The 27723-nt window shown below is 38.7% G+C and overlaps 1 protein-coding gene across 1 annotated transcript; it reads left to right on the top strand.

Annotated features, from left to right (window-relative positions):
- Positions 1–1869: 1869 nt before the first annotated feature.
- LOC5573297 (xanthine dehydrogenase) lies at positions 1870–18863 on the top strand. The gene is made up of 9 exons (XM_021843373.1): positions 1870–2245; positions 9896–9942; positions 10126–10298; positions 10361–10895; positions 10948–11274; positions 15854–16104; positions 16166–16627; positions 16687–18051; positions 18112–18863. The coding sequence occupies exons 1-9, from the start codon at positions 2196–2198 to the stop codon at positions 18769–18771; spliced, it is 3870 nt and encodes a 1289-aa protein (XP_021699065.1). The 5' UTR covers positions 1870–2195; the 3' UTR covers positions 18772–18863.
- Positions 18864–27723: the final 8860 nt, after the last annotated feature.

The raw sequence follows: 27723 nt of genomic DNA, 5'->3' as shown, positions 1-27723 counted from the left end.
TCGAAATATTCGTTTGTTCGATTAATATTGCACGAATGTTCTTATAAAGGCGTATTTATCATCATAACTAATAGTTTTATCATTCCTATGAATATTAGCCATTATATTCTAGTGGAACAATAACATGTTCCATTTTTGTTCCCCCTATTCCCATATTTTGTACTATAGCTAGAAGAACCAATCTTCTAAGTATGCTTCCGAACCAACTGATAAGCATTTATGAATAACGTCGATTAAACCTCCAATAATTTCACATTATTCCAAACTTCTAAGACATTTACCTAATTCATGTCATCAGTAATAGCTACCGTTTAGAAAACAACGCTTACCTAAATACCATCATATTCCATTCAGCAAACCGATTGATAGTATAGTTTCAGAAATCACTTAGCTATTATCATTAGATCGAAGCATGCATTAGCGGCTATTCAAATAAAGATGATATTTGTTAATTCATCATCGATTCGTGTGTCGCCGGATATCGTCGCTACCAAACACAAACTCTGCAACCTGTGCCAAATGAGCACTCAATGCGACTTGCGAATCACGTTAAGTCATCGGAGAGGAAGGATGCCGTACCTCTAGGGCAGGGCTGCCCAACCGGTGGTCCGCGGTGCCCTAGGGGGCGCCGTGACAACTTTTCAAGGCGTCTGCGAAGCCTTGAAATACAAGTATTGTTTTTCTTGATTGATGAATGAATGGAATGCATAAATTATGAAAATGTTGTTCACTTTATTTTGTTTTTACTACGCAAAATTCGACAAAATATTTATAATATTATAATATAACTTGGACTATTGAGTTGAGCTATGGAACTTGGAAACGAATCTAAGATCGCTCCTAGAGATATTCATAATAAATTCATGGCATATATGCGGAATAATTATTGACAGATTTTACCAGCTTCCTGGCGAGAAAATCGATTTTTTCCGGACTTTCGTAGTTATTATCAAGATTAAAACAATTGGAATTCTTGATTGTTTCTACTCAAATCACTCACGGAACCTTCTCGGATCTATAAGTAGGATCTTTTGTAGGATTTTTAACTTACATCTGTCATCTGATCCTGCAAAAATTCTTAAACTAGGTTTTCATACAGTTCCTGGCGAAATTTTGAACCATTTTTTCGCAAAACATTCATTTGCGAGTTTCTTGAAATATTTTTACCAGCTTTCTGCGTGGTTGATACCAGACAATCCACTTTTAGGGATACCCGAGATGTTTGCAAGTTCTCAAAGAGAGAGCGCAGCTTCAAAAAGGTTGGGAACCACTGCTCTAGTTGGCAATGTGAGTTATTTGCGGTAGGAATTGTTTTAGTCACATTGGATGCGAAATATTCCGTTGCTATCGGAGTAGTCCATAAATCGGTAATGCTTTATGCCCGTCTGGGCGGATCGTGAAACAAGGTAAACGTTTTGTCGTTTTGTTTATGCCACCTGGATGCTATGAAAGGCTGTAATATCTTTAGAGTCAAATAAAGGTAACATTTTTCTGAATATTATCTTGAAGAGAATCAAGCTTCAAGGTTTTATTTATTATCCACACTTAAAACCACTTCACTGTACTTCATGAACGTGCGGTTATTGTTACCACAGACAAACAGACGAAACACTTAAGAAATTTCCATCGACCACACATATAACGAACATTTCTAATTTGCTATGTTTCAAAATTCACACTTCGAAGCGCGCGCATCGTTTTTTTCGTGTTTGACATTTTATCTTTTAACGAGAAATGATCTCACTTTCACAAAGAGGATTGATCATGCTTTTTCGATATTCTCAATCTGTACACGTTTTTCTCGCCCCTACAGTTGTACCTTACGTTTCCAGCTGCAGATGCGGCGCGCAGCCGGCTTCTCCGGCATTACCGACAGAGAATTAACCACTCGCTCACGACAAGTCGTAGTGAGAGGACGCAAATTCAAAAACATTGCGATACGCGATAACGTTTTTTTTTGTGTGGTTAAGTGCTGTGGGGTTTAAGTTGTTCCAGTTTTTTTCTTCTGATATATGAGTTTGCATGGAACTAAATGCAAGTTGGTTGCAATCTGTGAGCAGTGAACCAATTTATTGTGATCACATAGATAAACTGATTTCACATAGCATTAAGAATTGAAGGAGTTGGCAAGTGTCGTTGAAAAAGAATACAAACAAATTAGAGGTGCATAAGGTCCAAACGACTCCAAACTAGAAATGTTTTCGTCACTAAGTTCTTACATCTGGGGAGAAACGGAGAGCGGCAGGTGAGAAGCAACAATAAAAATCAAACGAAAATATAAGATGTTGAAGGTCATCAATGGAAGCGAAATTGAATGAAACTGCGAAATTTGTGTTACCGAGCACTTGGAATCGTTTGCGAACGAAACTGGTTTTATGAACGAAAACTGCTAGTAACAACGAAGGAGGTATCATGAGATTGAAAATAAGTTCTGATGACCTATTTGAACACAGTTTCCTATATTTGGTCTCTTAAGATGAATGTATAACGAAACCTCACTTTGAATTTTCAAAGCACATATTTGACGAACCATACCACTGCTGGTGACCAATCGATCAAATCTTGAGTACAGAGTGATATTTGAGTGTGCCCTTTAAAAGTAAGGAGTGGCTTCGCTTCATCTTTGTATTCGAATGTAAAAAAATGATGTAATATTTGTATTCTTGAAACGCTAACAAATAATTTCTATTCTGCTCTAGGCGAATTCCATGTCATTTCGGTTCGTTATTAAACCCGACCATCTTTCATTTGCAATGAATTTTGGACATGTTTTCTATATGATAGAATAAGAGACCTGCCTTAGCCGAGTGGTTAGAGTCCGCTGCTACAAAGCAAAGCCATGCTGAAGGTGTCTGGGTTCGATTCCCGGTCTGACCAGGATCTTTTCGTAATGGAAGTTTCCTTGAATTACTTGGGCATAGAGTATAATCGTACCTGCCACCCGATATACGAATGCGAAAATGGCAACTTTGGCAAAGAAAGCTCTCAGTTAATAACTGTGGAAGTGCTCATAAGAACACTAACCTGAGTAGCAGGCTTTGTCCCAGTGAGGACGTTAATGCCTAGAAGGAGAAGAATAAGTGTTTTCTATATATGAATCGATCATTTGACTCAAAATAACGGAGCCTATGAGTTTTTACATTATATTTGACAAAAAAAATCGAGTGCAAGTTGAAGAGCCTGGGCAAGCATGAGTTTTTTCATTGCGTCGCCGGTTTTGGTGTTTTGGTTCAGACGTTTATTTTTTAATTAGAATCATTCCAAACATTACATTCATTTCTTTTATCTAGGTGTTATTAGACAACACTATCATCCTAATTTGGTAAAAAAAAATGAGATTTTATTAACATTTTGTTAATATGTTATTACATTTCATTCGCCGTAGCAATTCAGATTTTTTACAGGTGAATTAATTTCACCTGCTAATAAGAAAAAAAAAACACGATTGAGATTGTAACGATTTTTGTGTGAAATTATTAATTATTTTATTTGACATTTGTTCCAATGTTTCAACATTGGATATTCCACGTAACTCATTGGTACTGTGCCAGGGTGGAAGCTTCAGAATCATTTTCAAAATTTTATTTTGAATTCTCTGCAGAGTTTTCTTCCTGGTATTACAACAGCTAGTTCATATTGGTAGAGCATACAACATGGCTGGCCTGAAAATTTGTTTGAATATCAAAAGCTTGTTCTTAAGACAATGTTTTGATTTTTTGATTAATAAGGGGATAGAGACATTTTACATATTTATTACATTTGGCTTGAATGCCCTCAATGTGATTTTTGAGAATTAAACCCCTCTCATCGTGACAACATGTCTACTTGAAGGTTTCAAATAAAGAGCTTTTGGTTTATGTGGTTATATTATACGTCGAGTTTTGGAAGCATTCGGAAAAATCTTCCATTTTTGCAAGCATGTCCAAACTTTTTTGCAATCGACTATAGATGTCACGCAGACTTCGTCCTTTGGCGGAGAGGCCTGTGTGATCCGCAAACAAGGATTTTTGACATCCCTGAGGTAACTCAGGTAGGTCAGATATGAAAATATTGTATAATATTGACATTGTCGAATGCTTTTTCTGTGTCTAGAAGAGCAAGACCAGTAGAATAGCCTTCAGATTTGTTGGAACGAAATTTGTTACACGTAAAAGTTGATGAGTGGTCGAATGTCCATGGCAGAATCCGAACTGTTCATTGGCAAAAATTTGATTTTCGTTTATGTGGACCATCATTCTGTTCAAAATGACCTTTTCAAAAAGTTTACTGATGGAGGAAAACAAACTGATTGGACGATAGCTAGAAGCTTCAGCAGGATTTTTGTCTGGTTTCAAAATTGGTACAACCTTAGCATTTTTCCATTTGTCAGGAAAATATGCTAATTGAAAACATTTGTTAAATATATCAACTTAGAACGATAAGCTACTTTCTGGAAGTTTCTTGATGAGGATGTAGCAAATTCCATCATCAACAGGAGTTTTCATATTTATGAATTTTTTACTAATAGTTCTCACTTCTTCCAAATCAATCAACCAGGAATTTTCGAAAACGTTCTCTTGATTTAAAATATTTTCAAAATCCTGAGTAACTTGATTTTCAATTGGACTAGTAAGTCTTAAATTAAAATTGTGCGCACTTTCAAACTGCATAGCAAGTTTTTGAGCTTTTATTAAGTTTAGTCGCAATTAGTTAATAATAATTTGTTTTCCTCTTTCAATGCCGGTATTGGCTGCTGAGTTTTTGTCAAAATTTTTCTTTCTTTCTGCAAATCCTGCCATATAATTTTCATAGCAGGATCGCGAGTGCCTTCTCCTCACGTTCTTAAGACGGATCAAGATTTTAAGTTTAAGATCGTCTATGATCACGGATTCAAATCCTCGCTTCAACAATGGAATTTGTTTCAAGTTTCAAGAGCATTGTCAATATCAAGTTTTGTTTGTAATGAAATGTTACCATCAAGATTAGAGTCAATATACGTTTCATTTATATTTCAGTCGGCTCGAAAATAATTGAAAGTGTAGCTGATAGGGTTAAGAATCGCTTCATGGGATATATGAAAGTAACAGGGACATGATCAGAATCAAAATCAGCATGAGTAACTAATCGGCTACAGAGATGACTAGAGTCGGTTACGACCAAATCAATCGTAGATGGGAGAAATATCCTGAAGAGCACTCATCAAATAAAATTCTGCCGTTGGAATTACTTTGAGAATTATACCATGGCCGATGTTTGGCATTAAAGTCACCAATGACAAAAAATTTTGACTTATTGCGAGTCAATTTTTCGTTACTGAACTGAAAAATGAGCATTGTTCGATACTCTACCAGGAAAATTCCAGAAACGACCGTTTTCGTAACAGACATTATCTTTCATTTACCTGGCACGAGCCTCGACGGCTCGCCTATGCGAAGGGCAATTTGACTTATGATTGCCAAAAATTTGACTTATGATTGCCCCCCGCAAATGGCGCATATGAACTTATCGGTATCTTCCTTCACTGAACAGACGTCCTTAGCGTGAGAAAAACCTCCACAAATCATGCATTTAGCATCCATGCGATAATTTTTTGTACCATGACCCCACTTTTGGCACCGACGGCACTGAGTGGGGTTCTGGTAATTTCCCCCAGGTTTCTGAAAATGTTCCCATGTCACACGGACATCGAACATGAGATTTGCTTTTTCTAAACCTTTAATATTATTTAGTTCTTTTTTGTTAAAGTGAACTAAATAATATTCTTGAGAAAGCCCTTTCCGAACAATGCCAGATTGGGTTCTCTTTTTCATAATGATTACTTGGACTGGGGAAAATCCAAGTAAATCATTTATTCCATTTTTGATCTCTTCAGGTGACTTATACTTGAGAGACCTTTCAAGACAACTTTGAACAAACGTTCAGTTTTGTCGTCATAAGTTAAAAAATTGTGCTTCTTCTCTTCAGGATGTTTGAGAAGAAGTTCGCGGTCTTTAAGAGTTTCCGACAAAACGTGACAGTCGCCTTTCTTTGCTATTTGGAAGGAAACCTTGATTCCGCTAATGGAGTTCAAGATCTCCTGCCTAAATTTCTCAAATTCGGAACAACTGACCACGATAGGCGGCACTCTTTGCTTCCTCACTTGAACCAAAGAGCCTGGGCTAGAGACTGCTTCGATTTGGTGTTCGTAAAATTGGTCTAGAGCTGGGAGGGAGGCACAGATACTACACACGAAATATAAAACAACATTTGTTTGAACTGCAAGATAACTCCAGCTTGGCAACAACAATCAAGGCAGGCTTGAAGAAAATCGCTAGTTTTTTTTTTTGTTGTGTACTTTTGATTTTTCCTGACAAACATGGAAAAAGGGCAACAGTTTTCTATGCACTAAACGAACGTTTTCATTGGAAAAAGTAAAACGATGCGTTTTTTGATGCCTTATATTCAATCAGATCGAAAGCTGCTCACGTGACATTACTTGCATTATGTGCATGAATTGATTTTCATTCGGTTTTTGGCACTTTCGATGAAATGCAAAAATGTGTTTTAACCAGTTTCGGTTTCTCCCTCCCAGGTCTAGAGCATCGAACTGATTGCTCATTTCGATGCAATTATCAACATTATTCATTTCACCCTTGGAAGAAAGTTCGCATTACGGAGAAACGTCCTTTCTTCCATTCTTGCCACGTTTAGTGACAGTTCTAAACCTCACTTTTCTGGAAGGAAGTTGTGAATTCAGAGATTCACCCTTCCTTTTGTTTGTTATTGCAACCATGTTTAGTGAATAAACAAAAAAAGACGTGACGAGGTTTTTTCCCAAGATGGTGTCCGTTTGCTATCGCTCACGGGTCCAACGAAAAATCGAAAGTAAGGGTCGTAAACAAGGATCGTAAAGGGATCATTAGTAGAAAAAAAATGTAATGAAAAGTGTTGTTTCAGTAGCACTGAGAAGTACTGATGTATTGCTTTAGGTAGTTTTTTAAAACTTCCAAGAGCAGAGATAATTCGTGTACGCACAGCACGAAGGTACAATGCGCACTAAAAGTGTTGGGCTCAATTACCGTAATTTCGGGTGAAATTGATCACTTTTCAATGTTTACCATGTCTGTTTTCTATGATGTTGCCAATTCCAAACAACTTAATGCAGGAAAACAAGTACGACGGTGAGTCTCATTGGGTTATTTACTCAAATTTTGATATAGTTTTGATATTAGTGCCAAAAATCGTCTCTAAAATAAAAAAAATCAAAGAATTCCATTTCGGGGTGAAATTGATCACAATTATTGTTAGTTTTGAAAACAACTTTACTTATTTAATTTGGGCCTCCTGAATCCAAATATGCATGCCAATTTCTCAACAATGCAAAATTTTTATGGAAATAATAATCAATTAATTTAAATAAATACCGCAGAAAACGCTTAAATGTAGGCAATTTCCGAAGGAATCTTCTGATTTCTATAAAAAATTCAATTATTACAACAAAATGAACAAATTGGTACGAATTGTGATGATAAAATTCGGTTTGGGGATATATTTCAAGCATCCTTGCAAATTTTCAGATTGACACCATGTCCAAATCCTTGTTTAAAACTATAAGATGTTTGCCAATACAATACAGAACACGATTATGGAATTTTCTATTATTTTCATAGAAATAAACATTCCTCAACACAAAAAGCTACACAACATGCAATTCGACAATAGTTAAGACAAACAACGTTCATTTACATAGGTTGCATTGATTTCTGTGCTCTGTTAGAGGGAAATAAGATCGTATGACACAGTGATCAATTTCACCCTACTGATCAATTTCACCCGAATTTACGGTACCAGGATTGCTACGTCCGAAAATATTCGCAAGCGGCAGCTGCTGATTTGATGGTAGAGAAAATTATTTCAGCGACACTGATTTTTTAATTTTCGCTTTTTTTCCCAAAATAACGGACCAGCAAATACTGGTTTGTATCATATTTTGAATTTTAACAACATTTCGACATCTTTTCTAATTATTTACTCCCATCAACCCTTCGCTTTAATAAAGTTAATATCAATTTAACACAACATTTCAAGCTTTATTACACATTAGTGCTGCTTTATCAATCGCTCCAGATGGTATTTGAATATATTTTGTGCAAATAATTGAAAGTACGTAATAAACACATTTTAATGATGAATGCCAGGAACACTAAACTGCCATAATTGGTACAAAGGCAACGATTCTGGAAACCATTTTTTAGAAGCTTAAAATCATTTTAGTGCTGAAATTGAATTTTTTTTTTCTCATTTTAACAAAGCCTCAAACTAGTAATTAACATCAACAAGTCATGCTCACGGTCTAGAAAATATATTTGCAACCCTTCATCCTGATTATGCAGAACCGATGTTTGACTTTGAGCGAAGACTTTGCTTAACAAGCTCGTCGGCGATTTCAACGGTCCGGAAGTGATGCATCTCCCACGTCCTATACCAGAGCAGCTGGCGAAAGGCCTTCGTCAGCCGGATGTTCTAGTCCGCTTTCCACATCCGAAGAGTCGTTAAAGAGTATTCCATCACTCATACAATCCACCAGCATTTTGTGAGCCCAGGGATCATTTGCCAATTCAATTGATGTTCGAAACAATATTTTGCGTACAAACCTAACCACCGAATGTTCGCGTTCCTGCTAAAGATGTGGCACTCTTTAGGTTGTCAATTCACGGTTTATTACGGAACTACCGGCACAATAGCCGTAACGATTTTAATTTTCATTTCATTTGTTTACTAATAGCAAATATAAACAGGGATCAAAATTGACGTATAATGTTTGTTTTCATGAACTGAGCTCATGATTCAAGGATCCTGCTTCGTGATTTCATGACTCAATTTGCCACTTTTCAGCACCAAAATCGGAATCATAAATGACAGGCATCTAAATACATGAAAAGCGCTGTGTTCATGATATCAGATCCCTGCTTCATGATTTCATGACCGAAATTGCCACTTTTCGTATCAAAAATAGGAATCATAAATGACAGATGACTAGATCCATGAATAGTGCTTATGTTTCCATGAATTTTATTCATGGTTCCAGCATACCAGCTTCATGATTTGAGGATTTTAATTGACATTTTTCTACGCTTAAAATTGAAAACGTAACGTACAGCCGGCGTTACGGTAGAATGCTTCATGATTGCATGAATTTTGGTCATGGTGTATTTTCATAACATAAAAAACACTTTCCTCCCGAAGTCTTGACTTATTCTTCTTATTTCGAGTGCCGCATTTTTACCCGTGCACATATTTGGAGCATGACCCGCTCCAAATATGTGCATCATATGTAATAATCGTGGATCTTTACATGATATGTCATATAAATTTCAATTATATGTGAAATGACGTGACATATATTTGATATATAAATTTAAATGACTTCATATTTACTTCGCAGTAATGCAATGTTGGTGACCCATAACAGTGTGAGCAGTGTAGCTTACTTTTTAACAAGAGTAACCAATAAGCTCAAATCTCCAATACTATGGGTATCCGTTTACTCAGTAACCATCCACAATAGAAACAATCGTTCAAAAATTACGGTTTTTTTAGTAAACACTAAACTTCTGTATGTACATTCAATGGTAGACCTAACTGAGCAATAATTCTTTTGTAGAAGAAAGTATTGCGTTATTTTTCATCGGAATAAGATAATAGATCTTAATAATTCTTCATAGGAGACCCAATTGTATCTATTTTTAGTAATCGGTTCCGTTGAATGTTACAATAATAAGAGATTTAAACATTTCAACATTGCATATTGTTTTCCATGTTTAGAAGTGCAGCATTTGACGTTGTAATTGAAATAATTTTCCATTGCACTCTATCATGACAAAGTGACATGTTACTCGAGTATCAGAAACACTAAATTGAAATTTTACTATTTCAGTCCCCTGGAAGAAATAACGTTCACCATCAATGGAAAGGCACACACTGGTAAGAATTGTTGTTTTGCAAATATGCCAGGCACCTTAATGAACTTCTAACGATTGGAAACGTGCAATCAGATGATTGCACGTCTACTTGATAATTACTAATTAAAGCTATACAAGTCATCGTGACTATTTGTAAAATGTGTCTAGTCGTATTCACAAACGTACATCCCGCTTTCTATTCTAGTTAATGCAAAAACTGTCCCGGTTGACACCTCGCTGAATACCTTCATTCGTAACCATGCCCATCTCAGCGGGACTAAGTTCATGTGCCTGGAAGGAGGATGCGGTGCTTGTGTGGTCAACGTGAATGGCATCCATCCCGTAACCAAAGAGAAAGCTTCTTGGGCTGTCAACTCTGTAAGTGCTGAGTTTCCCATGTAGAATGTGTGAAATCATTACATATATTCTTTACTTTTTAGTGCCTATTCCCGGTTTTCTCCTGTCATGGGATGGATATTCTAACGATCGAAGGAATTGGTGGGAAAAAAGATGGTTACCATCCAGCACAGCAGCGATTGGCTCACTTTAATGGAACCCAGTGCGGGTATTGCTCCCCGGGAATGGTCATGAACATGTACAGTTTGCTCGAGGCGAAGAAGGGTCAAGTTTCGATGAAGGAGATCGAGAACTCCTTTGGCGGAAACATTTGTCGGTGCACCGGATATCGCCCAATTCTTGATGCTTTCAAGTCACTGGCGGTAGATGCGGACGAGAAGTTGGTGAAGGCTTGTCAGGATATAGAAGATCTGCAGAAGGTTTGCCCCAAAACGGGTACTGCATGCGCGGGAAAATGTTCACCGGGTGAACCTAAAGTAGTCAGCAAGCAACCGGTTCGAATGGTGTTTGATAATAAAAGCGAGTGGCATAAGGTTTACAATATGAACGATATATTTGCCATTTTTGATCAAATTGGAGAGAAGCCATACATGCTTGTTGCTGGAAATACTGCTCACGGTTGGGACGATGTAAGAATTGTAAATTTAAATTCTAACAAGCGTCATTTTAGGAGTTTACCGACGTAACGAAAATCTTCAAGTTTTCATCGATGTCAACGCAGTCGATGAGCTGCATGCTCATACTCTGGGAAACGAATTGGTTGTCGGTGGAAGCGTATCTCTAACCGAATTCATGGATATACTTACGGATGCTGCCAACAAAAATAACAAATTCAGCTACTGCAAGGAACTAGTGAAACACATCGACCTGATTGCGAACGTTCCAGTGCGTAACTCGGGAACGATTGCGGGAAATCTCAGTATCAAAAATCAACACCACGAGTTTCCATCGGATATCTACTTGATTTTGGAAGCTGCTTGTGCAATGCTGACTATTGGTGAGTTTCTTTTGAACAAACAACGTTAAAGCAATACTACTTGCATATAATCAGTTGATAACTGATTCAGTTATTTTATTCAAGTAAATGTTCCTCTCGATGTAGGAAAATATATTTTTCACACAGTAAACAGTTGAATATTGATGAGTTCCATGTGGTGATTTCAACTACAGTCAACTTTCCATAACACGATATTGAATATACCATCGAGATAGGGAGATAAAACTAGTGCAAATGCAATACATGGGATCATCAAGATAGCCATGAAAACCAACTTTTACTATGGTTCTCTATCTCAATATCTAGATATAAAATATGAGTAAGGAAGAGTTGTATATCAATTAATTAATTAAAATATTGCAATGGTAAGACCAAGCTGAGCGTCGTGGTTTTGAAGCCCACTGGTCGAGAATCTTTTCGTAATGGATTTTTTCTCAATTTCCCAGGCAGGCTTGACGACAACTCCTCTGCGATGCAAAAATGAGGCAATTTAGTCGCATTTCTGAGGAGTACAAATTGCACTCAATATTTTTTGACATAGATCCTCAAACGATTTGAATGAGAGTGCAAAAAAGTTCTGTTCTGATCCTTTTTTTCTTTTGTTGCTATGCTCACCTTTACTCACACTTTAAAAGAACTCTTGAGTGTCCCGCCAGAACAAAACAGCCCTCGCGGATTTCTGATGGCACTCTTTTTTTGATGGAATTTTGCTCTGTTGTGTTTTGTGCTGCATCTTCCTCGCTCATTTTTCGTTGCCTCTTTGCTTAGTATTTTTTCGCTCCCTCGCAAAACACGCTGCTCTAGAGTATGTCTCCGAAGTCTGATGAGGTTGAGGAGTATTATCAAGGGCATAGAGTATCTTCGTACTTGCTATACGATAAAAGGCTAATTAGCAGAGAAAGCTCTCAGTGACTAACTGTGGAAGTGCTCATGAGATCACTAAGCTGAGAAGCCGACATTGTTTCCGTAGGGACTTAATGCCAGAATCAAGAAGAGTATTACCATGAATTACTACCAGAACTATTTATATTTTTAAAAATGTCTGGAAATTCTCCAGTCAACCAATATTTCGATTATTCATGTTGAAATGAATTTCTGGTCAAAATTCCGGTTAATTTGGAGAAATTGTCTAAATTGTCTTTTAAGATTAAGGTATTCTTCAAATCAATTATGCGTTTTTCTGCTAATGTCAAGCTTTAAAAATCCATAACTACCGAATGAAACACCAAAACTTATCGAAAATACCTCTACATAGTAATTTATTCAATTCTATGGACTTTTGTCGAACATCCTCAAATTGTTATAGCTCATATAAAATTTGTAGAATATTCATGTAAAAAGCGTTACGAGGGATTGGTTGGTTGTCAAAACTTACTATTTTCGGGGTAATGAAACTTGGAAATGAACCTAAATTTAATCCATTAGTTCACTGTTTCTCAACCTTTGTAACGACAAAAAAAACAGTGCGCTCTGAGGTGTTAGTTTCAGCGTGCTTTTTACATGGTCCGCAGACCCCCTGTCGAGAAACATGGAATTATTTTTTTCATTGAAGACCACTGTTTGTTCTCCAGATTTGTGGTTTTAATTATTGTTTACCTTGTAATGTTTAAGACGATGAAAAAATGCTGTTTCACGACTCTTATACAAATGGTGTCAAAATCTCGATCATTATTGCACTGTCACAAATTTTGGCTAATATTTTATAGTTGCAAGCTAAGAACCAAACTTTAAAGTTGATAATAATCTAAATTTTGATACTTTGGTACATAATTAGGAAAATATCAAGAGAGTTATCAAAATTATGAATATTTCCAAGTGTGCTGAACTTGTGGTTAACCAAATATATTATATTAGCAATATGAGTCACTCTCATTTATTTCTGGCGACCCCTTTTTTGTGGTTGTAGCGCCACACAAGCCAAACGTGGCAACTACTACACTATATACTTTGAGCTCATCAACTCAACAACAACGAACTTCGTATGGATACCAGTATTGATAAACTTACACTAAAATCTCAATTATTGATTTCTACCGCAAGAGCAAACTCATTTGAGATCTGCTGAAATATAAGCCAATTAGTATATGGATGAGCCAACCCATGCATGATGTTTTGGCCATTGAGTTGTGTGAGCTACACTGCCGTTATACGCATAATTGTCCCATGTTCCAAAACATGCAATCGAGAAAAACGCGTTTAAAGATTTTAACACATTTAGGCCTCGTATTGATCAGGTGTGTGGTAAATTGAATTGAAATCTTTACAATAGTATAAAGAATAGCGTGTTTATTAGAGTCAAGAGATTGTATTATGGGAGTAAAGTAAATTTAGCTACGAAATTCAAAGTGGGACTGTTATGCCTAGAAATACGGGGTTTTTGGTGAATTTCTACGCATAACAGTCCCACTGAGAGTAGTGACCAATTATGTGCTAAGCATACTGCTGTGGATGACCGTTGTTACGTATAGTTTGTACCGAATGTAGAGGACGTATATCATCAAGACTATGTTAAGGCACCTAATGAAGGCTCAAGTGACATGTGCCAAGCGGAGCCACGTGTGGGGAAGTGAATGAAAACGATTTTATAGTTTGGGATGGAAAGTGAAGTTTTCTGTATGTGTGATAGTGAGAAAATGTATGAGTTAGTGAAAGAAAAAGTGGATGAGTAAGTAAGAGAGTTTATAAAATGTAATAAATTCCTAAATCGACTCTTCCAGCTGCAGGCTTCACAGGAACTCATCTGCGAATTCAAGGTTATTCTGCCGAGTAAATATTTAACTCAAAATTCACGACACAAATCGATTTGACATTTCTTTGGACTTTGTTTGCAATACATATCATGATATTTTTGATACATCGCAAATTAAGTTTTAGAACCACCAACATATTTGCAACTTGCACCGAAGAGCCAACTATGCGGAATAACCCAGTATGTGGCCAGGTCATCCTATTCTTCTTTTGACTTGACTTTGACTTCTTCTTGACTTCATCAAGTTTGATATGTCACAAGATAGGTCTCAAGACCACCAATATAATGGCTACTTCCTCTGGGGAACAGGGTATCCAAAACAATCTGGCATGTTATCAAGTCATCCAGGAACCTTTGAATTACCCTTCTTTAGCCTTGATTTGTGAATTTATGAAGTTTGATGTTGCTAGCTAGGTTTTAAAACCGACAGTTTAGAGGCCATTTCCCCAGAAAACCGGGAATTCAGAACAATTCGACATGTGGTCAAGTCATTCAAATACATTTGAACCACCTGTAGACCTAATTTGCAAATTCATGAAAATTGATATGTCGCAAGCCAGGTTTCAGATTCACCAAGTGGCCATTATCTTCCACCAGTGAACCGGTATTCGGACCAACCCAGCATATGGCCAAGTCATCAAAAAATGGTCGAACTATTTTTATTTGGACTTGGTTTGCTAAATCATGATGTTGATTTGTCGCAAGCCATGGACTCGAAATTAAAGTAATTACTGATTCTTCAAGTGGGATTATTTCAGTACTCCTCGTAATAAATCCAAAATTACGGTGAATTTCTAATCGATGAAGGCGGTTCATAAAAATTGAAAATAAAATGTGATTGACCCAGAAATTTCAACTGAAATTTATTGAAAAACCGATGGGAAATAATATTATTAGATTGAAAATTTCAATCAAATTAGACGTCAGACTCGCATGAATGACGAATGCATCCCGATAACACATAAAACGGGTTGTGTTCCACATATGATGTAAAGCCAACGTAAGAAGATGTTCAAAACGATTTTCACAAACACCAGCTAATTCAAAACTCACAACTGATTTTTTTTAAGGGGCCCAAATAGCCGTAGCGGTAAAGGCGTAGCTATTCAGCAAGACCAAGCTGAGGGTCGTGGGTTCGAATCCCACCGGTCGAGGATCTTTTCGGGTTGGAAATTTTCTCGACTTCCCAGGGCATAGAGTATCTTCGTACCTGCCACACGATATACGCATGTAAAAATGGTCATTGGCATAGTAAGCTCTCAGTTAATAACTGTGGAAGTGCTCATAAGAACACTAAGCTGAAAAGCAGGCTCTGTCCCAGTGGGGACGTAACGCCAGAAAAGAAGAAGAAGAACTTAATATTTTGAATTTTAGATTTTCGCAACATTGATTGAGCATATTAAAAAAAAAAACTCGATTTAATCGATCTTGAATCGGAAAGTTTCAATCAAATGTCTCATACAAAAGTCCTATTTTTCATTTTTGGTGGTTTGAATCACCAAAAAAAAATGATACTTTGGGGGTTATCCAAGAGAGATGTTAGGTTAATATTGGTTTCGTTGCTAAAGTTGTTAAAAATGTAACATATGCAGACCTGAACTTCCGGTATGAAAAACTCACTCGCATCCCAACGATGATTGTGAAAACCGCATTTCGTAAACGTTTTTCTTTCTGAGCAACACTCGATTGAGAATAGAAGGTCTGTTCAAGCTTTGAGAGTTTACTATTATTTTTCGAACGCACCTTTTGAAGTGCTTAAGTCTTTTCTCGAGATTTTTAGTAATAGGCAGCTTTATAAAAAGTAATATATATTTCTGCTTCTATGTTCAGCTGAAAACGGTAGTAAAACGAGTACTGTCAGTCCAATGGATTTCGTACACATGGACATGAAAAAGAAGGTGATTAAAAACGTGATTCTCCCGGCGATGGATCCTGCTGTGCACTTCTTCCGATCATTCAAAATCATGCCTCGGGCGCAAAATGCCCACGCCTACGTAAATGGTGCATTCCTCATAAAAACAAGTGCCAACTTGGATAGCGTGGAACTGGCTCGAATTTGTTTTGGCGGAATCAATCCTGACGTAAGTTTATAGTTAAATATTATGGTATTAGATTGTGCGTATCAAGCTGCTTTCTTCTTAGTTCACCCATGCCGTGAATACCGAAAAGTTGTTGGTAGGCAAAAATCTGTTCATCAATGATACAATCCAAGCTGCCATCAACACCTTAACTACCGAACTGGACCCGGATTGGATTTTACCAGATGCTTCAGTAGAATATCGGAAGAATCTAGCTATTTCCTTGTTTTACAAATTCACACTCGCAATCATACCTGAAGGTCAATACAGTCTTAAACCGGAGTACAAATCTGGTGGAACTCTCATGGAGCGCCCACTTTCATCGGGAAAACAGACCTTCGATACCATCGAAAAAAATTGGCCGTTAACCAAGAACATTCCCAAGATTGAGGCTTTGGCTCAAACTGCTGGAGAAGCGAAGTATGCCAATGACCTTACACCGCAACCTGGTGAGCTCTACGCTGCGTTCGTTTTGGCTACACAAGCTCACTCTAGAATCGCTAAAATGGATGCATCTGATGCTCTGGTATGTATTGTGTCTTGAATAATAACACCAAATTGTAAATTAATTGTTCTATATTTCAGAAAATGCCCGGCGTTGTAGCTTTCTTTGCTGCAAAGGATATTCCTGGGATCAATAATTATATGCCAGCTGGACTAGGCAATCAAGATGTTGAAGAAATCCTGTGCAGTGGAGATGTTCAATTCCACAGTCAACCATCAGGTATCATAGTAGCAGAAACGTTCAACCAAGCCCAGAAGGCAGCCAAGGCCGTTGTTATAACATACGAGAAGAAAAGTAATCGGCCACTGTATCCGACTCTGAAGTCGGTCATGGACGTTGACGCTCGGGATCGTTTCTATGACATGTCTTTCGACAAGAAAGGAAAAGGATATAGAGTAGCTCAGGCAGCAACGGCTACCAAAAATATCAAGGGACGTTTCGAACTAGCCGGACAATACCACTACACAATGGAAACGCAAACGTGTGTTTGTGTTCCGATTGAGGATGGTATGGATGTTTACAGTTCCACACAATGGATGGATTTGACGCAAGTGGCGATCGCTGAATCAATTAAAGTTCCTCAAAACAGTCTCAATATGTACGTTCGTCGCTTAGGTGGAGGATATGGCGCCAAAATTTCCAGAGCAACGCATATCGCTTGTGCTTGTGCTCTGGCTGCTCATTCATTGCAGAGACCCGTACGGTTTGTTCTTCCAATCGAAACCAATATGTCCGCTATTGGCAAACGCTATGGTTGTATCAGTGATTATGACGTAGATGTAGAGAAAAACGGTAAAATTACAAAGATGAACAACCACTATGTACAGGACTATGGAGTATCGTTGAACGAATCGGTACAAAGTGCCACTACCGAGTTCTTCAAAAACTGCTACGATGCAAAGACATGGAAAATTGTTGGCAAAGCTGTGAAGACAGATGCCCCCAGCAACACGTGGTGTCGAGCACCAGGAACAACTGAAGGAGTCGCAATGATCGAAAACATTATGGAGCATATCGCGCACGAAACCGGACAGGATCCCTTGGAAGTTCGTATGGCAAACATGGCTGCTGATAATAAGATGAAAACATTGATGCCACAGTTTAGAAGTGACGTAAAGTACGATGACCGTAAACGTGCTATTGACGAGTTCAACGCTAACAACCGTTGGAAGAAACGTGGAATCGCCGTAGTACCAATGCAGTATTGGTTGGACTATTTTGGGCAGTTGAACGCTATTGTATCAGTTTATGCTGGAGATGGCACAGTGTCGGTCACTCATGGTGGTATCGAAATGGGACAGGGTATGAATACAAAGGTAGCACAAGTTACAGCGTATGTCTTGGGAATTCCACTGGAAAAGGTTTGTGTAAAACCGTCTACGAGTATGACATCGCCAAACGCAATAGTTACGGGTGGCAGCATGACCAGTGAGGCTGTTTGCTTCGTAAGTTTAGTAAAAGAATAATAAACTTCATTATTTATGTATGGCCTTTTTTACTTTCAGGCGGTCAAAAAAGCTTGTGAGACGCTGTTGCAACGTATGAAACCGGTTCGCGATGAAAATCCTGGTGCTCCATGGGAGATGATTGCTAAGCTATCTTACGTAAAGAACATCGATTTATGCTCGGAAGCTCAATACAAAGCCCAGGATATTAAAGCTTATTACATCTGGGGTCTCAGTTGTGCTGAAGTGGAGGCTGACATCCTCACTGGAAACGTACAAGTTACGCGGGTAGATATTCTGGAGGACACGGGAGAAAGTATCAGCCCCGGTATCGACGTGGGCCAAATCGAAGGTGCTTTTGTGATGGGCATAGGATATTATTTGACCGAGGCGCTCGTCTACGATAACGAATCCGGTGCTCTCCTAACGAATCGCACGTGGACTTACAAGCCACCAGGTGCTAAAGATATTCCCATTGATTTTCGCGTCAACTTCCTACGCAGTAGTGCAAATCCGGCTGGAGTTCTGCGGTCCAAAGCAACCGGTGAACCAGCTCTGAATATGACAATCGTGGTTCTATTTGCTTTGCGGTACGCCTTACGCTCTGCACGGAAAGACGCTGGATTACCAGATAACTGGATTCCGATGGGAACTCCCACAACTCCAGATCAGGTTTATATGTTGGCGGGAAATACTACCGAGCAGTACATGTTAAATTAGGCAATCATGTGATGTTTTATACAATGTTTCAAATATTGGTGCTGGAATATAAGTATTTATGGTCAATAAATATAAAATACTGTTATGATTCATTTTTTATTTCTTCCTTCTTTATTTCTAAGTGTTCTGAAACGAAATATGCAAACTTCTAAAGCATTCATATATTTTGGCGTTCTTTCGGCCTTTGCACACTTAGATGGTAGTGAAAACGATTGTACCTTAATGTCCGACGGGTTCCGTTGGTGTTAAACCTTCTTCAAGGCATTAAAGGCTCGTTTATTTGTGAAGGACAAAAAAACGAGCCTTTAATCCTTCGCCGAAGGTTTAATCAAAGTGTGTATTAAAAATAATTATCCGTAATCACAAATAAAAATTGATTCACTGTACCTAATATCCGGTGAGCCCTAATATCTTGAGCATAGGTAGTTTTATCGTTTTTTTATCAACAATAAAATATTAGTTTATTTTATTCCAAAATTTATTATCGTAAATCAAAACAAAAACCGTGTTGATTTCGTTCCGTTGAATACCACAGCGTTACAAATACGACATTTTTGCGTGTCTCAAGGATCAAATGTTGTATCTCTAGTAGATTTTTTTTTAAAGACGCTACAGTTAATGCTTCCAGTGGGCTATTTGCCCTTTGAAGTAAGCACCACACTAGACAACGGACTAGCATGCAACGCCCAGTGGCACAGTCGGAAAACATTCCTCTCGAAAAGTTTTACGTCCTGAGACGGGAATCGAACCCACACTCCTTAGCACGATGCGGCACACTAACCGCACGGCTACGAAGCCCACTATTTGGGGTCGCTAAACCTGATGCCGTTTTCAGAAATGTTCTAGCACCTCACAATTTTGAGCAATAGATCACCAAAGTTGGATGAAACACTGGTTTCATTGATGTTTACATGAAATTTAAGGTATGATTTATCAAACTTTTTTTGCGATCTACTCCACCAACCATGCAGAATAGGACTTTAACTTTCATTTTTGATCTGATGTGGTTGATACTTACTTGATACTTGATGGGCTACAATCCGCTACGTTGAATCTACGCCGAATGGATAATTCTTCTCCACTGGGCTCGGTCCTGAGCCAATCGCTTCCAGTCGCCCTGAACGTTAAGTGCCCTTAAGTCCTCTTCAACTGCAAAAAGCCAACGTGTGCGCGGCCTACCACGAAGCCGACGGCCTCGTCCGGGTTCTCTACTGAATATTATTTTTGCTTGTCGTTCTTCCGGCATTCGTACCACGTGACCAGCCCAACGCAGCCTGCCGTGTTTTATGAGCTTGATAATATCCACTTCTTTATATACTTGGTACAACTCATGATTCATGCGACGCCGCCAGATGCCATTTTCTTGTTTACCGCCGAGTATTGTTCGCAGCACTTTACGCTCAAAAACTCCAAACGCTTTCCGGTCGACCTCTTTTAACGTCCAGGATTCATGGCCGTATAGGGCAGCCGGAAGGATAAGAGTCTTATATAGCGCGAATTTTGTTTTCGTCTGCAGGCTACGGGACTGAAGCTGGTTACGGAGCCCGTAAAAAGCCCTATTCGCAGCTGCAAGACGCCTTTTCACCTCGCGGGTAACATCATTATCGCAAGTCACTAAAGTACCAAGGTACACAAATTCTTCCACTACTTCAAATTTCTCACCACCTAGCACCACTTCACTACCAACGTCACGATTGGAACCACGCTGTCTACCAGCGATCATGTACTTAGTTTTGCTGGTGTTGACGGTAAGTCCAATCCTCGCTGTCTCCCTTTGAAAAGGCACGAATGCCTCTTCTACGGCTCGACGATCAATTCCAATTATATCGATATCGTCCGCAAAACCCAGGAGCATATGCGACCGGGTGACGATGGTACCACTTCTTTGCACGCCCGCTCTCCTTATAGCTCCTTCGAGAGCAATGTTGAACAAAAGATTCGAAAGCGCATCTCCTTGCTTCAATCCATCTAAGGTTACGAAGGAGGTTGAAGTCTCATCCGCAACCCGCACACTTGATTTCGATCCATCCAACGTTGCACGAATCACTCTAATCAGTTTCGCCGGAAAACCGTGTTCTACCATTATCTGCCATAACTCATTTCTCTTTACTGAATCGTACGCCGCCTTGAAATCAATGAACAGATGATGTGTCTGCAAGTTGTATTCCCGGAACTTATCAAGGATTTGTCGCAAGGTAAACATTTGATCCGTCGTTGATAATGATGTGGTTGATATTGATTGATAAAATCGAGATTAAATCGATTTCTTCAACATTGTCTTCATACAAAATTCTTCGTTTCTCTCATATGGCAAAATACAATACATTTCCAAATAATCAAAATATACGTTTCAAGCATCATAAATTCTGTTGAGATACACATGAAGATTGAATTCTGTGGCAAATTAATCGAATAAACTGCCATACAAGCTGGTAACTTGCATGCAAGTTGACTGAAATAATAAAATTTTACATTTTCAACAGCCAATTTCTCAAAACTAGACATGCTATGATATTTATGAAAACGGCAATGGATTCAGCAACCCTTATTTAAGTAAATAACGGTATTTTTGTGATTGATACAAAATCGTGTTACGCAGTGTCAGCAATTTGAAAATTATCGTCAGCTTTAAGGTGAAGATAAATCGAAGCCAAACCTCAAATTATCAAGAGCACGAATCTGGAGAACCAAATATCCATTTAAACTGAAAACTTTATCGATTGGTTAGTCGCTGGTGGTGACCAATCGATTATGTTTTCAGCTCAAACGGGTGTATGGTTCTTCAGATTTGTGCTCTTGAAAATTTAAGGTTTGGCTTCGATTCATCTGCACCTTAAACTAAAATTGGTTTGAAAGCAACAAAACGTCAAACTCCTGGGATTCTTACGAGAATGGCTCTGGATGCTATCAGGTATCAGGTATCAGATCTACGGCTCAGGCGGCACGTTCCCCTACAACTGGGAGATTTGTGCCTCGCACTTCATTGCCAATCATCACTTACCCGAGAGGAAATTAAGAATGAAGAATAAGAGATAGATTTTAAGTTAGGAGAACAGAAGGTAAGAGAGGATATATTTCACACAAGCACCCCGCATGGGATGCTCATGCGAATCACTTTTTCAGCACCTCTAAAAGGGATACTGAAAGCAGATGCACATAATAAAATCTCAACATCCGTCATAAAAACCCATCTAATACTAGTGGATTGTATAAAAAGACGTTGAGTAAGAGAACATTTCTTAATGCTCTTGCATGCTTATGAGCTTATTTCTTCGATGAAGAGCGAACAAATATTTTCTGGAAACCATAGTTTAACATAAAATTTTGTTGCTTCAGAAGTTTGAGAGAGTTGTCCCTTATGCTGCAGTAAAGCAGACGGTTACCCTTCTCTGTTGGATTGATTTTGTTAACCCTCCAGGAATCCACCTGCATGGAAGGGTTTTGAAAACACAATCTGTTCAAAATATCATTTTGACTCAAATCTTCGTTAGCATTTCAAGGAATACCCAAACAAACGCTATTTTGGTGAAGATCAAAGGGTTCTACAATGAATTTAAACTCATCGGCCGCTTTCTCATTGATAACCATCAACTTTTGCTCCAACCAGTCATGGCTTTCCTGGTTTTCAGGTGAAAACCAGATTCTGCCAAACCTGAGAACAAAGCCATAAAATGAAGGTATAAATGAGTTTGGCGGCGTCTGGTAAAGAAGGACGTTCAAGTCCCTTAACAGTTCGTCCTTCAATGCGTTATCAAACAAGCCTTTTTTAAGTCTTACTTGTAAACGCATAGAAGGTCGAATATTATTTGGCTCTGCAACAGAGACAAGTTTATTGCCAGAAGAAGCTACCTTGCGGTTATGCTTCTTTCGCTGGTTTTTAAGGTAATTTTTACCTTTACCATAGCCTGGATTTTTAGTTGACACACACGATTGTGCTTGGTAAATCATTTCCGGCTTCCTGAGTTTCTCCAATTGCATGTCCAGTAGATGCCTTTGGTGAAACTCTGCTGTCCAGAAATACCAATAGTACCATCGCGTTGATCAGCCATGATGACGAGGCGGTTGAAGGTATGGAAGAATGGCTCTGGATGCTAACGAAAATCCTTTTGAAGTTCTACTGAAGTTCCCTTAAATCCTTAAAATACTTCTGGGCTTTTCCGAAATAGGAATGCTTCCTGTATATCTTTGAAGGATTGTATCGGAAATTATTTTGGAGGTTTTCCTTGGATTCTACCGTGAATTGTCTGGTATTCTTCCGGAAATACCATTAGGATTCTTCAGACTATAATTCGAGGACTCCTCCGAATATCATTCTAGAATGCTTCTGAAAATCCTTCTGGGATATTTTTTTGGATTGTAGAAGGATTTCCGGGAAATTATTTCGGAAGAATCCCTGTAAGATTTTCTCAGGGTTTTTGAAAGAATTTGCCGGAATAATTCCAAAGCGATGACCAGAAGAACTCCAGTATACGGAAGAATTTCGAACAGAATTTCCAGAATTTATGAAATGAGTAACTTTTATATGAGTGTAAGAAAGATTTCCATGGTATTTTTTAAAAGTCCCAGAGGGCAGGATTTCCATTTGAATTCAAGATGGATTTTCTGAAGATTCCACCAAGAATATCAGGAAATTTCCAAAGAAATTAACTAATAATCACAAAAAAACAAGAAAATTCCCCGAAGAATCATAGAGAAATTATATCAGAATATCAGAATTCCAAACGGATATTCAAAATTTTCCCAAAAAGATTTCTGGAACAAGCAGGATTTCCATTAGAATTGAATTAAAATTTCTTAAAAAAGACCAGGAAGATTTCCAAACAATTTCTGAGGGGTTTTGGTAGAATTTCTGAGAAAATTCTTGAAAACTTCGGATGTATTTCCATAAAAATAGATTCGGAGTATTTCAACAGGATTTCCGGAAATATTTCATAGGGATTTCCAAAAGAATTCCAAGAATTTGAACGGAATAATCTGACAGTCTGGGGGCCCAGATAGCCGTAGCGGTAAACGCGCAGCTATTGAGCAAGACCAAGCTGAAGGTCGTGGGTTCGAATCCCACCAGTCGAGGATCTTTTCGGGTTGGAAATTTTCTCGACTTCCCAGGGCATAGAGTATCTTCGTACCTGCCACACGATATACGCATGCAAAAATGGTCATTGGCATAGTAAGCTCTCAGTTAATAACTGTGGAAGTGCTCATAAGAACACTAAGCTGAGAAGCAGGCTTTGTCCCAGTGGGGACGTAATGCCAGAAAGAAGAAGAAGAATCTGACAGTCAAAAAGTTTTTTTCTATAGTTTCAGATGAATTTCAGGGAAAATTCCAGAAGAATCGGTTCAATCCTGAGAGAATCTAATTCCAGGGAATTCACGAAAAAACGATTGATGGATTTCTAGATAAATTTCAGAGGGTTTAATATAATAATTTCAGCTGGACTTCCACAATAAATCTTGAGAGATTTTTGTAAGAAACCCCGAAAAATGTCTCGCACAATTTGTGATCTTGCCATAAAAGCCATTACCAAGTGTGTGATTTGTTGTTACTGAGCAAACGAATGGATTTACATTTTATTTAACAATGCTACTTTGAAGAGGAAATCCTCCTCTATTTCACAGTGGTACTAGTTTTTATCTTGGTTCTTGAATTTGCTTAAAACCAACGAGCAACACACTCGATTACCAATGACTTTTAGGGCGAGATCATAAATTAAGCGAGATTTCTGGAAAAATCTTCAAAGGATATTCCGAAGAATCCCAGTTTTTTTTTAAAGAACTCCATCCCTCTGGAAAGCAATCATTGAAACATTTTCCGCAGAAATCCAGGAAAAATTTTACGGAAGAAACGCGGAAGAATTTTCATATAAATCCAAGAGGTTTTTTCGGGATAATCCAAGAGAAAGTCCCAGGAAGATTTTCGGAAGAATCAGAGATTACTTACTTACTTATTTGGCTATACATCAATTATCTTGATAAAGCCTCGCCAACAATAATTCGCCAATTCACTCGGTTCATGGCCGCTTCTCTCCATCCTCGACTGTGACCCACGCTCTCCAAGTCCTGGTGCACCTGGTCAATCCACCTAGCTCGCTGCGCTCCACGCCTTCTTGTTCCGACCGGATTCGTAGCGAACACCATCTTTACAGGGTTGTTGTCCGGCATTCTTGCAACATGCCCTGCCCAGCGTATCCTTCCAGCTTTAGCTACCTTCACGATACTGGGTTCGCCATAGAGTTGAGCGCGCTCGTGGTTCATCCTTCGCCGCCACACGCCATTCTCCTGTACGCCGCCGAAGATCGTCCTTAGCACCCGACGTTCGAAAACCCCAAGAGCTTGCAAGTCCTCCTCGAGCATAGTCCACGCATCATGCCCATAGAGGACTACCGGTCTTATGAGCGTTTTGTACATCGTGCATTTAGTGCGGGGGTGAATCTTTCTTGACCGCAGTTTCTTCTGGAGCCCATAGTAGGCACGACTTCCGCTGATGATGCGCCTTCGTATTTCCCGACTAACATTGTTGTCAGCCGTCAACAAGGATCCGAGGTAGACGAACTCGTCCACCACCTCGAAGGTATTTCCGTCTATCGTAACACTGCTTCCTAGGCGGGTCCTGTCGCGCTCAGTTCCGCCAACCAGCATGTACTTTGTGTTCGATGCATTCACCATTAGCCCGGCTCTTGTTGCTTCGCGTTTTAGGTGGGTGAACAAATCTGCCACCGTTTCAAATTTTCTCCCAATAATATCCATGTCGTCCGCGAAGCAAACAAATTGTCCGGATCTCGTGAAAATCGTGCCTCGGCTGTTAAGTCCGGCTCTCCGCATAACACCTTCAAGTGCAATATTGAACAACAGGCACGAAAGTCTATCACCCTGTCGTAGTCCCCGCCGAGACTCGAACGAACTGGAGTGTTCGCCCGAGATCTTCACGCAGTTTTGCACGCCGTCCATCGTTGCTCTGATCAATCTTGTGAGCTTCCCGGGAAAGCTGTTCTCGGAGAATCAGAGATACAATTATAATAGTTTCAGGAGGATTCCCGAAAGAAACTAAGAGAAATTTCCGAGAGATTTTTGGAAGAATCCCAGAAGGGGTTTTCGAAGAATCCAACAGGGATTCTCGAAATGGATATTCTCTGAAAGGTTTTCTGTATTATCATAAAGAAATTGCAAGAAGAATCCCAGCGTTTCTGGAATAATCAAAGATGACTTTTGGACAAAACATTTCGAGATAGGTTCATGAAATAACTACAGAGGGATTTCCTGATTAATATCAGAAAGATTTCGTTTGAAGTATTCAATGAAAATTACCGGAAGAACTTCAGAAAGGTTATTGGGATAATATCAGAGAAATTTACGAAAGAATTGATGAGAGATTCCAGGAAGAATCTCAGTGAGATTTTTTGAAGAATCCCAGAAGGATTTTCAGAAGAATATCAGAAAGCTGTGGAATTTCTTGAAGAATTATAAAGTGGTTCAATTTACAATTATCAGGCTTTGGAAAATTTAACGATCATTGACACACGAGCCATAATTTCAGCCCATTTATCCGCCTACATTCATACCACACGCATGACACTTATCGTTCGTGGAAGATAATGAGTCATGAACGCAAACAAGACAGACACACACCACCCATTGTTTGGTGCCGATCACTGTGTGTCAACACTTGTAACATTCGCTGAACAACTCTCATTCTGATCAAGAGGCGAATTTTGTTTTCTGTGCTATGTTTGCAACCCAAGGGGTGTTCAATGGTCCAATAGATTATAATTCGATTGTTAAAGGCTGCATTATCAGTAAATATGAAAGATATTACCAATTTTAAGCAAAACAGAAATCACCTGAATGACTCGATACTGTTGCAGTCTGTGAGAGTTGCTGCTCGCGAACGCTCTCGTGCCACGTACCAAACGAGAGAGTGAATGCTAACATTCATAGGGCTCTCCGAATGCGATGTGCCACGAACTGTTATGGTTCGCGAACTGTAACACTCTCCGAATGTGGTTCGATCGGCTAATTCTGATCGAAATCCAAACACTGACTATTATAGATGAACTTCTGGAAGAAACCCAGAATATATGAAAAAAAATAGAAAATAGTCATAAATTCATAAACTTTAGTTATCCGGTGACAATTTCTTTTCAAATTTATTTTTTTTCGTGCATGCACACGAGAAATGCATCTGGCCATGGTGCAATAAGGGTTTATTCACAAATTTCATAACGCCAAAAATGGCCATTTTCGACACCCACCTACCCCCTCGTAACGCTTTTTGTATGAACATTTTATAAATTTTGTATGAGCAGTAACAGCACGAAGACACCCACCCACCCCCTTCAGCGTTATGAAATTTGTGAATGGGCCCTAAACGCGCTACATTCGATGAATTCTATGCAACAAAAATTGTCGGCGCCATGCATCAAATTCACTCATCAAATCCATTTTGGTGAATATAACAACACAGCTAAGGTTAATCCGGGGTATATGTAACCTTCAAGAATAGCCTATTTGTGGTAGGATATTCAACGGTTATTCTTCTTGAAAGTTAGAACCATAATGATAAAAAATGTTTTAAACACTAAAGATACGCGTATTTCGACCTCAACTGTAGGGATGTCTACAGTACTAGACTTGACTTTAATACAATCTTTACTCTCAATTTTACTGAAACCATAATAACAACTAGACTGAAGTATACTTTAGAATTCGTCCAACAACTTTGCCGAAAATAGCAAAATGCTACATGAAAGCTAATCAAACGTTATTAAAATGTTTCTCAATGTGAACATTAGCTTCTTCTTCTTTCTGGCGTTATGTCCCAACTGGGACAGAGCCTGCTTCTCAGCTTAGTGTTCTTATGAGCACTTCCACAGTTATTAACTGAGAGCTTTCTGTGCCAATTGACCATTTTTGCATGTGTATATCGTGTGACAGGTACGAAGATACTCTATGCCCTGG

The sequence above is a fragment of the Aedes aegypti genome, chromosome 2 (genome assembly GCF_002204515.2).
Source record: "Aedes aegypti strain LVP_AGWG chromosome 2, AaegL5.0 Primary Assembly, whole genome shotgun sequence".
Classification (NCBI taxonomy): Eukaryota; Metazoa; Arthropoda; class Insecta; order Diptera; family Culicidae; genus Aedes; species Aedes aegypti.
This window is presented reverse-complemented; position numbering and strand designations above follow the sequence as displayed.

Coding starts and splice junctions, on each gene's coding strand:
- LOC5573297 (XM_021843373.1), top strand. CDS start 2,196: ATGTTTTCGTCACTAAGTTCTTACATCTGGGGAGAAACGGAGAGCGGC. Junction 11,275..15,853: donor TTGTGCAATGCTGACTATTG/GTGAGTTTCTTT, acceptor TTCTATGTTCAG/CTGAAAACGGTAGTAAAACG. Junction 18,052..18,111: donor CCAGTGAGGCTGTTTGCTTC/GTAAGTTTAGTA, acceptor TTTTACTTTCAG/GCGGTCAAAAAAGCTTGTGA.